At 30.2% G+C, this 14,126-nt stretch overlaps 2 protein-coding genes across 10 annotated transcripts in view; both read right to left on the reverse strand.

The window, feature by feature from the left end:
- The window catches only part of LOC145939043 (uncharacterized), a 29,437-nt gene that overhangs the window by 10,473 nt on the left and 4,838 nt on the right, over window positions 1-14,126 (reverse strand). For 3 of the 8 annotated variants that reach the window (XM_083043079.1, XM_083043086.1, XM_083043078.1), the window contains exons 3-5: window positions 8,981-9,237; window positions 4,682-4,803; window positions 3,469-3,555 (exon numbers count right to left, since the gene is read on the reverse strand). In XM_083043079.1, coding sequence (XP_082899205.1) covers window positions 3,469-3,555; window positions 4,682-4,803; window positions 8,981-9,151 — 380 coding nt within the window. In that variant the 5' untranslated portion in view covers window positions 9,152-9,237. Of the gene's footprint in view, window positions 1-420; window positions 961-3,468; window positions 3,556-4,681; window positions 4,804-5,144; window positions 5,885-8,980; window positions 9,238-14,126 lie in introns of those variants that run through there. The other 5 variants (XM_083043081.1, XM_083043085.1, XM_083043082.1 and 2 more) reach the window with 5 other exon arrangements.
- LOC145939054 (uncharacterized) lies at window positions 12,786-14,035 on the reverse strand. Of its 2 annotated transcripts, XM_083043107.1 has the most exons (3): window positions 13,625-14,035; window positions 13,169-13,526; window positions 12,786-13,076 (listed from the first exon to the last, which is right to left on the reverse strand). In XM_083043107.1, the coding sequence occupies exons 1-2, from the start codon at window positions 13,786-13,788 to the stop codon at window positions 13,178-13,180; spliced, it is 513 nt and encodes a 170-aa protein (XP_082899233.1). In that variant the 5' UTR covers window positions 13,789-14,035; the 3' UTR covers window positions 12,786-13,076; window positions 13,169-13,177. The 2 variants fall into 2 exon arrangements, with proteins under 2 accessions (XP_082899233.1, XP_082899232.1); XM_083043106.1 differs by having other exon boundaries at window positions 12,786-13,526.

The following is a 14,126-nucleotide window of genomic DNA, read 5'->3' on the forward strand; positions in this document are numbered from 1 at the left end:
TATAAACCTCTATGTTAAATCTTTAAAATATATATTCGTAATAGAATTCTATTTCTAATAAAAAGAATACACAGAATACACAAAAATATATTAATACATAAACTGATAAATAGAATTTAATCCTAAACTCTGTGTCGCGAATTATATAGACCATCTAAAAAATAAACTTTAAATAAAAAAGATTTCTTTCATCTCTCTCAGGATTAATCTATCCCCCACAAAAATTATTTATTTTATATTTATTTGACATATTTTTCCATTTTATTAATTTTTTTTGTTAAATTTTATATATTAATAAAATACATTAATTGATGTTTCTCAGAAGTTTAAGCCATTACGTTCACGCACCGATTATTTTGTCATATCACGCTGTACTCGGTCATGCAAATCGACGAAACGGAGCAAGATTTTGCAGATCACCTGTTTGCAATCTTGTCCGAGATACTCATAGAGGCAACGATGTCCGGATTCGGTGATTCGAATAATTCTGTCCTCTTTTTGACATCATTATCGTACTCCGATGATTGCTGAGCGCGAATCGCGGACTCCTCGGGATAGTGGCGATTTATAATCGCTCCGAAGGGCGCATTCGTGAGATCCGATTCCCGTGGTGAGTACTCGATGCCGCGTCGCCGTTCCTTCTTGAGACGTCGAAGACGTCGCGGGTCCTGCGGATGCGGAATGTCTACACTGCGCACCGGCCGATTCTTTGGTAGTGTTATCCGTTGGCAGCGGTACTCTCTCGTCCGGTCAACATCTTTGACGGCCTCTTTTCGCTGGTCCTTTTCGCTCATATGTGTTTCCGGTATAAGTAACGAATGGTCATCGAACGCGCGAACGGTGATTGAGGCAGATGACCGTCGTCAGTCGATCAAATGCAGCTGAGAGAAAGACGAAATTGTTGCCGCACGCACGCCTTATACGATTTCGCTGCTCGCAGTGGTACATCAGTGAAATCAAATATTGCTGAAACGACGAGATTTGTATATCGCGGTGAGTTTGACATTTGTCGAGACTCGAAAGGGGCAAAGTTAAAAAAAAAATTAAAATCTTCACACAATCTTGGAATTTTTCTTAATCTCCTCTCTCTCTTTTATTAAATAGATTTAATTTTTTTAATTTCTTAATTTAATTATTTATATTTTAAATTTTTTTTATTATAATCTCATATATTCATTTTCTAAAAAAGTAAAAATAAACAATTTTTACGCATAATCTCGGGATTTTTCTTAATCTTATCCTCTCTCCTTTATTAATTTACATTTAAATTTTTTAGTTTCTTAAATTTAATTATTTATTTTAAATTTTGTTTATTATATTCTTGTATATTTATTTTATATACAACGATAACAAGTTTAAAGCTATCATAATCGTTATATTTTGTAATGAAGGAAAAATTTAATGATATTAATGAAGAAACATTTATGCAAGCATGCACTATGCACATGTTTGTATCAAAGGCATATATCACCGTTTTATTTCATTAAACATTCGATAGATTCGAGGCGTTTGCAAAATGCACTTAAGAATCAAAATCCATATTATACAGGGTGTCCGGTGGTTCGCGTTTCATCAGTCGTGGGCAGATTCCTGAGATCATTTGGAGACAATTTTTCCTCGGCGAAAATGTCGAGGCACCAATAATTTTCGAGTTATAAACGATTGAAAATAAATCGTCTCTAAATAATCCCAGGAATCTGCCTACGACAAGTGAAACGCGAACCACCGGACACCCTGTATATGTATGATCAATTAGGCTATTAATTTAGAAGATTAATTTCCCTGAATAAATCACTAAAAAGATTTATTAACTAATATTGTTATACAATATATTGTTGTCGACTATTAGTTCGAAAGAGCAATACATAATTTGTGATAAGTAAAAACTATGTCGCACGAGACTGAATTTGTAAGAAGATAATTTGCAAGATAATGAAGGAACGGCGAAGAAAAAAGACCAGACATTTATTGCATTGTATAAACATTATGCGAAACGGAAAGACGCACAAACACGACGATTCATTTTTTTCCTTGTTCGCACAGATCGCGAAATATCGACTACGTAGATCGCATAGTGACTCATACATACCATATATATGCGCTGCAGCACGTGGACGCATTGAAGGAGCGCAACAGGTGGTTGTAGATCAAGCGCATTGTGTTTCTCTCGCCACTTCGCATGATCTGCTAGTTCAATCTTTCTATTTCAATTAATCACCATCCGTATGTGTGTGTGCTTCCGTTTCCATATTTCCAGATAACGCGATAAGTACGTATTTTTCCTTTTTTTTTTCATCGTAAAAAATTTATTAATTCTGAATTACTATGCACTGCTCTTCTGAACTATGTGCGTGTATAATGATTGATTATAAAGATATTAGTTTGAACGATTGCGATGTTTAGTCATTTTGCGGCTCACATTTATGACTATTATATTATGACCTATTTTATAAAAAGGTAATTTATGTTAATTTATAATTTTTTTAATGATGTTATTTAGAGGAATTAATTTTCCTAATTAATTGATCATACATATAATATTGAGCGTAATGGCTATAATAATCAAATAATGGGTCCAATAATCCGAAAAATATTAGATTTATAATGTAATGGATATATAAAATTATTGTGTGTAATATATCCTTCAATGTATCTTTTTATCTTTAAGCATACGATTTATCATGTTTCATTGGATTTGAAAGATATTATAAATGTAGCGCATGCAGTTGCTATAAATAAAACTAGTACAGCAATATTTATATTATACGCGATTTATCTAAATGACGGGTCGAGCGACAAGAGATCGGCATCTTTGCGACTCTGTGAATCAATTTGCTGGATAAACACTTTCTATTATAGAACTTTGATATATAAACGGTTTTTTTTATAAAGGACTTACAAATGTTACAAGTTAATTTTATACAGAAAAGGATCACCGCATATCATCTCCCGCAATATATGATTGCGCAAATTAGAAATGAAATCTGTATATATATACATACGAATAACTGCGGGCGTGTTGTTATTATAAACCTTGGAGATGTTTATTTTGGCAAGGGTACTCGTGTCGGAAAACAAATAAATAATTCAGATTTTAGCGAAGCAAATCGTATATGCGCAAATGCGTGCCACGAATGTCTCATCGATTTATCGATGCTTTCGAGAGATCTTATATGTCGCATGGCATTTTTTAATTCATTATACGTAAAGAAAATTTAATCATCAATCGGCTCGCAGTTATTCCTTCGAGAATAATTTCATATATATAAAATCAACGAGTAATAATGCCGCGACAGACAGATGCAAGATTTTTACCGAAGATCTTTCGTAATATTTCATCATTTCAATTATTGTTAAAAAATATTTTCACGCGACAAATATTTTCGTACTATCTTTATCGAGCAAGTATCCATTGACACACACACACACACAACATATATTTCACTCAAAAAGTGTTTATTTACTCACGAATTTCTGACGAAGCGTAGCGAACGTCTAGCTGGTACAAGAGGTACGTCGAAACTGTCGATGTTTCTTCCGCAACCCTCAAGACGGCTTATATTAAGAGGAACGAACACATAAATATCTTAAGAGGGGAGAAGGGAGAAGGGTCGAAAAAGCGAAAAAAAGAACCATAAAATCGAGGAAAGTGAGTAGTTTCTTTGTTCTCGAGAGAAACTTTTTCATCTCAGAAAAAATGAAATATCTTATCAGAAATATTTGATTTATCAATAAATTAAATTTCTCTGAAAGGAGACCCCGCACATTTTATAGGAAAAAAGCGAGCTTGATCAAATTGGCTGAAATAGAAATATGTTGTAGTTTAGGTTTTAGGTGATGCTGATCAAAAGTCAACACACGCGCGCGCACACAAATAAACACATTTATATACATATATATATATTTTTTAAATATTTATATATAAACTTAATATACGTGTTCAAAAACGCAATTTTTAAAACTCTTACATAAACTATTACATATTTCAATTTCAGCCAATTTAACCGAGTCAGCTTTTTTCCTATAAAATGTGCGGGGTCCTTTCTAAGCGTCACGATATTTTAATAATCCCATATATGATCTCATAATGATCTTAGATATATCCCATGTATATTCGAGAAAATAATATATATGAAAATAATATATATCCCCATTTTTAAGTCTTTGTAAATTCTCAAAGCGATTGGAAATGAAATGAAGAACAGAAAGCGAAAATGCGTACATCATGACCTAGCGATATATACTGTGTTATTGTCAATATATTGTTAAGGTCATATGTTTTTCAAATTAACAAAAAAGATTTTCAAACAAGTTTGTTGCATCTAATTTCTGTGTCTGACTCTTATTAACCCATTTCCTATCTAAAAAATTTATACTCGTGTGTATCAATTGATTAATAATAACGTAATAATTAACTTACATAATTGGGATCGATATGATAGATAGCATTTATATCTTTATTCTATTTGACGCAATTTTTTTGTTTATTATTGGTGTCTCGCAAAAAAATTAGCGCATATCTCGCAGCAGAAAGACTTCTCATTTTTAATTATTTGTTCGAATTAATGTTTATCACTTAACGAATATCGTTTAATCAGCCGTGAAATCGTGCTGACAAAAATATTTACTGGCGTGAACGATATCATCTTCGAGTCTCACAAATCTAACAAAGTAAACTTACTTGTGACAAGATTGTGTCAGTCTCAATCTATTAAGAACCACGTATGGCTTTCTTGCCAGTTGCATCAGCCCGCGATGTACTGCCCGCCTTGACAGTTGGAGCCTTGTCAAGTCATCTTTCAACTGAAACAATCGCCATTATACTTTACAATTATCTTTCAGTTTCATCGAGTTGATCTGGCAGTATAAAATTTTTTTTTTTTTGTTAGAGGATGGATCTCCTTTTTACTTTATCGTTTTCATCAATTTATTAATCATTTTATTGTGTTGCATATATTACTATATTAATTAGTAAAGCTGAAAAACGATAAACATTTTTATTGCAAAAGTACGTAATGGATTACGGATTATATCCAGCTGCAAAAAAAAAAAGATCACTACAATCCATTACACATCTCGAAATTTAAACAACAACGAAAACTAATAAGAAATCAATCCCCCAACGCGGCGGAAAAAATTCGCACTTTGATCAGCTTAGAGCGGCGATTCTCGTTTCCGGTGCGACGAAGCCACCACTTCAATTCAAAGTTGTCAAAGGTACGAGAAACACTAGTTTCCTCCTTCCACTCTGTCATTTTTTGCGAAAGATGACTCGTTCTTTGTTGGCGGTATAATTACTCTTTTGAATAAGCGATGAGTTTTTCTTTATTCAAACTCAAAAAACGATCGATCTTTTCGCCCTCGATCGTGGCGTACAACAATCGATACTCCGTATACGATAATATCGTATAATTTTGAAACTTGTGTTAATTTGCACGTGTTTATATAACTGGTTTAATACTTATAACAAAATTGATCACACAATAATGATAAAGGATCGCGCGAAAAATTCGTTTTTCGTTTATTGCACAAACTTTATTTTTCCTGGCGTTCCTTTCTCATTGTCAGTCTTATTGTCCGTCCTTCCTCTACGTGAACACGTTTCTCACTATGCTGATTATCTATCGAATTCCGTCCACGGGGAATCGATAGACATGCCATCTCTTGGAAAATTTTAAAAACTTATTTAGTTATAACAACTTCATATATATACATTTGTCATATATATACATGAAAATTGACTCTTTCTATGTGTACACCATATCTCTCTTTTCGGAAATTTTATATTATTTTATTGCGCTAGAAAAACAAACAGCGAATAAAATTCAATTTTTTCTGTCTTTCTTTTTTTCTAATTTCTTGTTTTTTGTGAAATTTTTTTATTTCTTAACATCTTTCTTCCAATCTCTAATTTGTCAGATAAGTGCTTCTTCGATTTTTTTTTCTTCCAATACGTAAAAATATCAAAAAGATTTTCAACATATTAAATTGTCTGTATTTTTCTCAGTAAAATTTGTTTAAAAAGTTTTTTTTATATCAAATTTTGTTTTGTCTTGTTAATAAAACTGTCAAATACATACATACATATACATATGTACGTATAGACCTAATATCTTTTTTTGATTGATAGAGATTTTTTTCAAAATGCTTTGTGTAGTATTAAATTTTTGCAAGAACGATGTAACTTGAGATTATTGCGGTTGATCTATTTAAAAAAATGCAAGCCCATTCATAATAATAATGAAATTTTTTGCATTGCTCTTGTCTATATATCTCGTATTTCTCTTTTCCATCGTGAAATCTGAGAGCGATTTTTTTTTAAGCCTTTGATACATTCATACATATGCAATATTATATATACTTATTATATTAAATTACATTTTTGTAATTTTCGTCGCCTTTTCTTCTTTTTTTTATCATTCATCATCAATTAATATATGTCATATAAAAACGAATTAAGGTAGCACAAGTTTTCTTTCAAAAATAGAATATGAACAACTAGATTACATCATTTAATCAGTAAAGTTAAAGAATGCACTATTATTTTTTAATATTATATATATATTTTTTATTAAAATACACTACATATATAATATAGTGGAAATATGTACATATAAAAAAAACGAACGAAGAATTTCGGAAGAATCACTCGAAGAGCTCCCAGAGAAACATTCTCTTCATATTTGTTGGAGGCTCTCTGCCATACTGAATAACGGACACTTCGTCGCGCTATTTGTACTAAATCAAGATGTGCTATAGTTAACTACTAAGAAAAGCTTGACCAAAAGGTTGTTGTTTATGAGTTATTTCGGTAAAACCTAATGCGCAGACTTTGATAAAACCGTCATATTTCCACATTCATTTCCTCATCATTTCTCGTCGGTTTAATGAGAACAGAAACTCTGGGAAATCATAAAAACTTTATATCTCGTAGATAAGATAATATGCTTCTCTTAAAAGAAAAAAAAAGCAGAAATAATGGACGAGTCATCGCATAGAAGTCGTATAAGCGGTTATAATTTCCATAAAAAAAAAAAAATAAATTTTATGTGACGCATTGCGCCATTGATATTCTTTGCGCGCTTTGTTGCATATGTGTATACATACACGTGTCTTTCGCGCATATGTTCTTTAAAACGAGAATGCGTCAGCTACAAGATCGCATTTGTCATTGCGATTGGCGGTGCAGCTGGTTCCGCCTCGATTGATTTCAATGACTGAATAATTAAAAGAAAAATAATTTTATTTGTAGTGTATATATATATATATATATATATATATATACACACACACATTTGCGTATATATAATATTCTTATATAAGATAGTTTGCTCCTTATTATATATGCGAAATGAGAGATATTGTCTTATCGAAACACAAAATCGTCAACAAATTTGATCGAACGAAAATTCCGCTGAACGTTATTTATGAGCCAAGTGATCGATCATTGACATCGTGGTAGTTTAGAAGGTAAGATTAGCAGAGAAGATACGCTTTTTATATTCGATCCATTGTAACGCAAATCGTTCTTCGAAGTCGTCTATGAAGAAACGATTCGTGAAAGTTGACGCCTACAACGATCCTCAGATTTTTTAGCTGTGATAAAGTGACTTGAGTCGTGTTACACGTGGAGTGTTAAAAGACGGTATCAAAGTGAGATTTATATGCAACAAATTTATGCGCAACTAATCGTATAGATACAAATGTTGTAATGAATGAAATATTTGTAAATCAGAAATATTTAACAATTTAAACATTTAATATTTTGTATTTGCTCTTCTTTGTAAAAAAATATTTTTATTTGATTTTAAAATTCTCATATAGTATAATGTTAAGAACATTTTAATTTGCTTTTCGTGAAAAATCGATTCGTCTGAGAAAAAAAAAAATAATAAGAACGTGTGCGTCCGATATAGTAAAAAAAACATTTTCAAATGAAATTATAAGATATTAATTTGGAAACTTTTTATATAGTCAGAATGTTTAATTTTTACATAAAAATTAATAACCGTTATTAAAAAAACAAATTAAAATATAATTAATTATATGTTCTGTTTTTATTGTACTTTTTATTTTAGCCAAGTTTAAAAAAATATATCAAATATAACAATATTTAATACAGGGCGACCTCTATACCATTTTCTTTTGTACATTTATCTATAATTGTAATGATTTTTCATTTCTCTGTTTAAAAATTACTTATTGTTAGACGATGTATTCGTCAAATATGCAAATAAGGAATACGTTCTCGTCAGTAGCGAAAGAAAATGCACATAATTAAGGAAAAGCACATAAGAAAAGAAACACGTACGTAACTGGAGGCTCATTTAAAATATGTAAATTATCATCATAATAGATTTTTTCCCATATAATATGTAAAGCAGATATGCACCTATCTAACTAAAAATAAAATATTGAAGTTGTATTATTGTGTGTAATTCTCCTTTTTAAAGGCAAACTCATGACTGTCAAAAAGATCTTTTAAAATCTCATAAATAAATTCTTTACATATTTATGAAACTTTTTGACATTTTGTCGTAACATTCGTATAAACGCGAGTGAATAAGATAAAAATTCTAAAAGACTAACTTCAAAATGATGCTAAACGAATAAGGGACAATAGATAAACATTCACCACGTGAATCTAAACATTTGTCAAATATCTGTCAGAAACATAAAGCACGAAAGATACGTGGCCCGCGATAGAAAATCCTTTCTACAAGATTTCCATATCACAAATTGACGACACTATTTTATTTAATTAAGAGATATCGAGAGAAAATATATATATTAACTAATTTAGAGATTAACTATAGAGAATATTATTGTATAGATAAAAATCGCGTAAGCTATTCTCTCACCTTATGGCGGAGTTTCCTCAAAGTGCGAAATTGCTTCATCGTTGGTCAACGCGTCGAATTAAAGAAGCGCACACGTGATTTTGTACGTACACACATTTCGATGTGTGAATATTTAATACCTTAAATAACATGCGACGACATCCTCGACAGATGTAGCCGTTGATCGGCAATGCTGGCAGTTTCTTCTTCGCGATCCATAGCAACGTCAGCTTCAGCCGTTCGTTGTCTTTATGTACCGCACGTTGTTGCACGTTAAAAAGCCCATAGCAACGACGTTTGTTCCTCGCCATCCTTTTGTTTTTATCGCAATCCGCGTCTCGTCTCGCGTTTGCTGACACCGCAAAACGACGAAGATGAAGATGAAGATGAGAAGCATCTACACAATTGTTATACTCATACAGTGAGTGTAAAAAGTATTTGTACAGTAAAAATTTGTACAAAAAACTTATTTAAAGTTTATTTCATGTGATAATAAATAATAAACAAATATTTGTTTATATTATAAACTCTTTTTTTCTTAATAACATTTGAAAAACACAAATCTTATAAATTATAACATTTTATACTTCAAAACAATAAAATAGCAAAAAATAATTTTGAAGGCACACAAAATATTCATACACCCTGATTTTTTTATTAACAAATTTATTATTATAAACATAAAATTAATATTTTGTACTTGGGGTATGGAGTTTGGAGTCGATCATTGCCTGTAATTTTCATCGTGGCATCGAATCAACAAGATTTTTCGTAACGATAGGTGAAATTTCATGATGATTCCTCAATCAAATGTAATTTTTCCCTCCATCACCGATCCAAAAATATTATATTATAATATTTCTTTAGTATAGATCGGATGGAAGATGCACAAGCAAAAAAAAATTGTGAATTGAATTCTAATCTGATATCCACTGTGAAATATGCTGGTTCAGTGATGATATGAGACCTATCGAAAAATCTCGTTGATTCGATGCCATGAAGACTACGCAGGCAATGATCGATTTCAAGGAATATCTGACAAAATATTAAATATTTTGTTTTTAATATTAAAAAATTACGATGTATACGAATATTTTGTGCACCTTCGAAAATCATTATTTTTTGTTATTTTATTGTTTTGAAGTATAAAATGTTATAATTTATGTATAAGTTTTGTTTTTAAGATATTATTAAGAAAGAATTTATAATTTTATTATCACACAGAAATAAACTATTTTTTGTGAATTATTGTAGGAGTTCTACTGTAGGAGTACTTTTTACACTGTACTTTATATAGTTTATATAATATGCACCCACGAATTTATTACGTCAACGTTGGGCGGAGTCGCTCATTCGGAGGGGGCTTCTGGGCCCTTAACAATTGCATTATTTACAAAAATGGACCAATAAGGATCGTTATTTGTGCAACGCGCGTGATTATATAAACGTTAAATAGTAAGACGATGCCGATGACGAACGTGATATAAGTCGCGACAAGTCATGGCCGTGTTTAGACTACGTTTCTAGTTCCTATACACACACGCAGATTTGTAGGCAGAGATTTACATATAACACATTCTTAACCGCGCCGGTACTTCGTATAACTCGTATAACTGAACGTCTTGTATGTCTGTTTTCATCTCACATTCGTATTCTAAATATTTGAGCTTCAAAAAGAGAGCTCTGTGTGACACTCTTATTTCAACCGAAAAGTCAATAAAGTGCATTTTGCGGCAGGGCCGCTTTTGAAGAGAAATCTGAACCGTCGTAAATCTGATACGCACAGAAAAGAAAAAAAATCCGATCCTTGATCGTAAAAAAAAGAAAAAAGAATCCGATCGGCGCCTGTAATAAAAATTAATGGTCTCTCAACATTTTTTTCCATCGAGATGCGTGAGATAAGATTCTTTTGGAATGTGTATATTTAAGAAAAAAAAATATATATATATATTATTAATATATTATTTTGTAGGTCTTACTTATAAATAAATAATTGAAAATATTTAAAAATATTTTAATTTTAGTGTATCAATTTTTTCCCTACTTGTTTTCTAATGTTTCCAAATACATTTCGAATATATATAATCAATAAAAATTATTAATATTATGTTTAAAAGTCATACCCTGTCCTTCCAAAAAAGAATATAAAACAAAAAGTTAAAAATATCTCTGATAGATTTCACATTTTATCTAACGTAACGATTATTTTTATCTTTTGTTATATTTTTTTTACCTTTTATACAAAAAGATTTTCAAGTATAAAATTTTTGGCGGTTTTATTAGATCATTGGTGATATCTTCTAGTCGTAATACGAATGTACGAAATTCTGTCTACCTGTTGACTACCTGCTGGTACGTATCCTGTTTTATTATTAGTAAACACTATTGATCCCGAAAATTTGAAGAGAAAGAAGAAACATTCCGACGTTTTATTATGATGATATTGTTGCAATATTTTGAATTTTTGCATAAAACTTTGCTGCTCATTTTTTGAGTTTTGTACTTTTTGAATTTTTCGAATGGATTTATATATGTTACGGTTGTGAAAGTCGAGAATGTTATAAACAAATAACATTTATTCGAATAATGAAGCATGGAATTAATGGCACATCAATATAGCAATAGCAATATACACACTATATATATATTGAGCGTAACAATATACACTATATATATGATACATTTACTCAAATTTATTGATATTATGTGTATATGGAATAAAATAAATAATTGAAAATATTTAAAAATATTTTAATTTTAGTGTAATAATTTTTTCCCTATTTGTTTTCTAATGTTTCCAAATACATTTCGAAATCAATAAAAATTATTAATATTATGTTTAAAAGATCATGCTCTGTCCTTCTAACAAAAAGTTAAAAATATCTCTAATAGATTTCACATTTTATCTAACGTAACAATTATTTTTATCTTTTGTTATACGTTTTTTTACCTTTTGTATTGTACAAAAGGATTTTCAAATATAAAATTTTTGCCGACGTTTTACTAGATCATTGGCGATATCCTCTAGTCGTACGAATGTACGAAATTCTATCTACCTGTTGACTACCTGCTGGTACGTATCCTGTTTTATTGTTAGTAAACACTATCGATCCCGAAAATTTGAAGAGAAAGAAGAAACATTCCGACGTTTTATTATGATGATACTGTTGCAATATTTTCAATTTTTTCATAAAACTGTGCCGTTCATTTTTTGAGTCTTGTCCATGAATTTTTCGAATGGATTTATATATGTTACGGTTGTAAAAGTCGAGAATGTTATAATTAAGTAACATTTATTCGAATAATGAAGCATGGAATCAATGGCACATCAATGTAGCAATAGTAATGTACACTATATATATGATACATTTACTATCGATATTATGTATAGTGGAATATATGAACTTGATAAAAAAGAAATTATAGAATTGAATTTTATATTCTTTAAATTTTAAATTAAATTTTTGTTCTATGGTTTATTTTAAAGCAATAATTAATACGTTTATTTAAAGAAACCGCAATTTTCAGCAAATTGAGAGACCAAAGTTATCGTAATCGTCCCAAATTATAATTATTAATAATTAATGTGCGTGGAGCATTAACTTGCAAAACTCTTATAATTGATTTTTTTCCTTTTGAAAGATTGAAAAATGTATGTGCTATAAAATTCTATTAAAAATTAAACCGATATTATATGTAAGTTTTATGATACTAGATATAAAGGTTTTTATTATTATTTTATTGTTATATTATAGACGTTTTATTATCTCGAAGAAAATTTTAAAACGTTCATAAATACTATATTCCAATTTATTATACCTATAATTAAACTTATTCTCAATGAATTCACAAACAAAAAGCAAAAATAGTAAAACATAATTAAACAATGCGTAATAATAATAATCAATAAAATATTGCTTTCTGTTCTAATAACAAATGAGGGATTCCAATAACAAGTAATATAGGAAAAGAGAATGAAGAGAATTTTTAAAAAGTACTCATTTTTTAATCAGAATTTTTGTCTGTTGCATATTCGATTCCATTTTTATGTTAGAAAATATTCGTACGAACGAAAAAGCTATAAACACATTCGATATTACGCTCCTTTCCGTCTTGAAGAAAATCAGAAAATTTCACTGCGATAGACGAATCGGATTTCCGTAAACTATCCATGTCAAAAAACTTTGTTTCGCACATTAATATCGCGGCTTTATTATTTGCGAAATATGATGTAATCTGTGAAAGAATTTATTTTAAAAAATTTTTGCAGATACGATGATATATATTTTTTTTGTGTGTGTTATGTGTGAATAAAATAAGATTCTCACTTTAAAATATTATACTGTCTCGCTAATGTTCTGATAATTATTAAAAAATAAGGAAGGCTTATTAGACGCGTCATATACTGTAATCGTATCTTCGTTTTTCCACGTTGTGTCATTACTGATAACAGAAGGTGTAAATATCGTTATTGTAACATCGCTCCACGTTGTGTCATTATTGATGACAGACGGTGTAAATGTCGTCGTTGCAGTATCATTTCCCGTACTATTAGCAATGTTATTCTTATTTAAAAAAGTTTTCACTATATAATTATAAAATTCTGCGCTATCTGGTATTTCAGAGCCTTGATCATCCGCGAATAATTCCGAGCCATTGGTACTTTCTATCACTCGCGACGTTGAGCTACGTACATTCAAGGAAGAAAACGACTTATTGAAAAAGCAACGGATACATAAATAAAATATTTTTTTACGAAGGAAGATTTATTTTTTTATACGTACTTCTCTCTTCGTATCGAGTAATTGTCCACATTGAGAAGTCTAGGACTAGCATCTGTGAAGTTTTGATTTTTCCTGCCCAGATGCACAGAGGACCAGGTAATAATTAATAATACGATTAAAAATATTATTAACGATATAAACCACTGAGTCAACCCAAAAACCATAATAAAATTTTAATTTATATTTTTAAAAGTGACTTTTAAAACCTCGTCAATTCTTTTCTGTTTTTGTTACGGTTTTACACACGTTTGCGCAGAAAAAAAGGATTCGGCCATTATGAAATAACAAAATAATCGTATCGATATATCTACGTGTTTGATTGTTTTATCAAATCAGCAAATGATTTGATGAAACATATGATTAAGAAATTTATATCGTATCCAGCGATAGATCTATATTTCCAAATTAATATTTCTGCGAGAATCTCCTTGTCTTGCAAATATATAAATAACATGCATTATTTATCATTATTAACAAAATTAAAAGAAAAGATATTCATGCC

The sequence above is a fragment of the Prenolepis imparis genome, unplaced genomic scaffold (assembly GCF_030444845.1).
Source record: "Prenolepis imparis isolate NDT839.2.m4 unplaced genomic scaffold, iyPreImpa1.0 SCAF_7, whole genome shotgun sequence".
Lineage (NCBI taxonomy): Eukaryota > Metazoa > Arthropoda > Insecta > Hymenoptera > Formicidae > Prenolepis > Prenolepis imparis.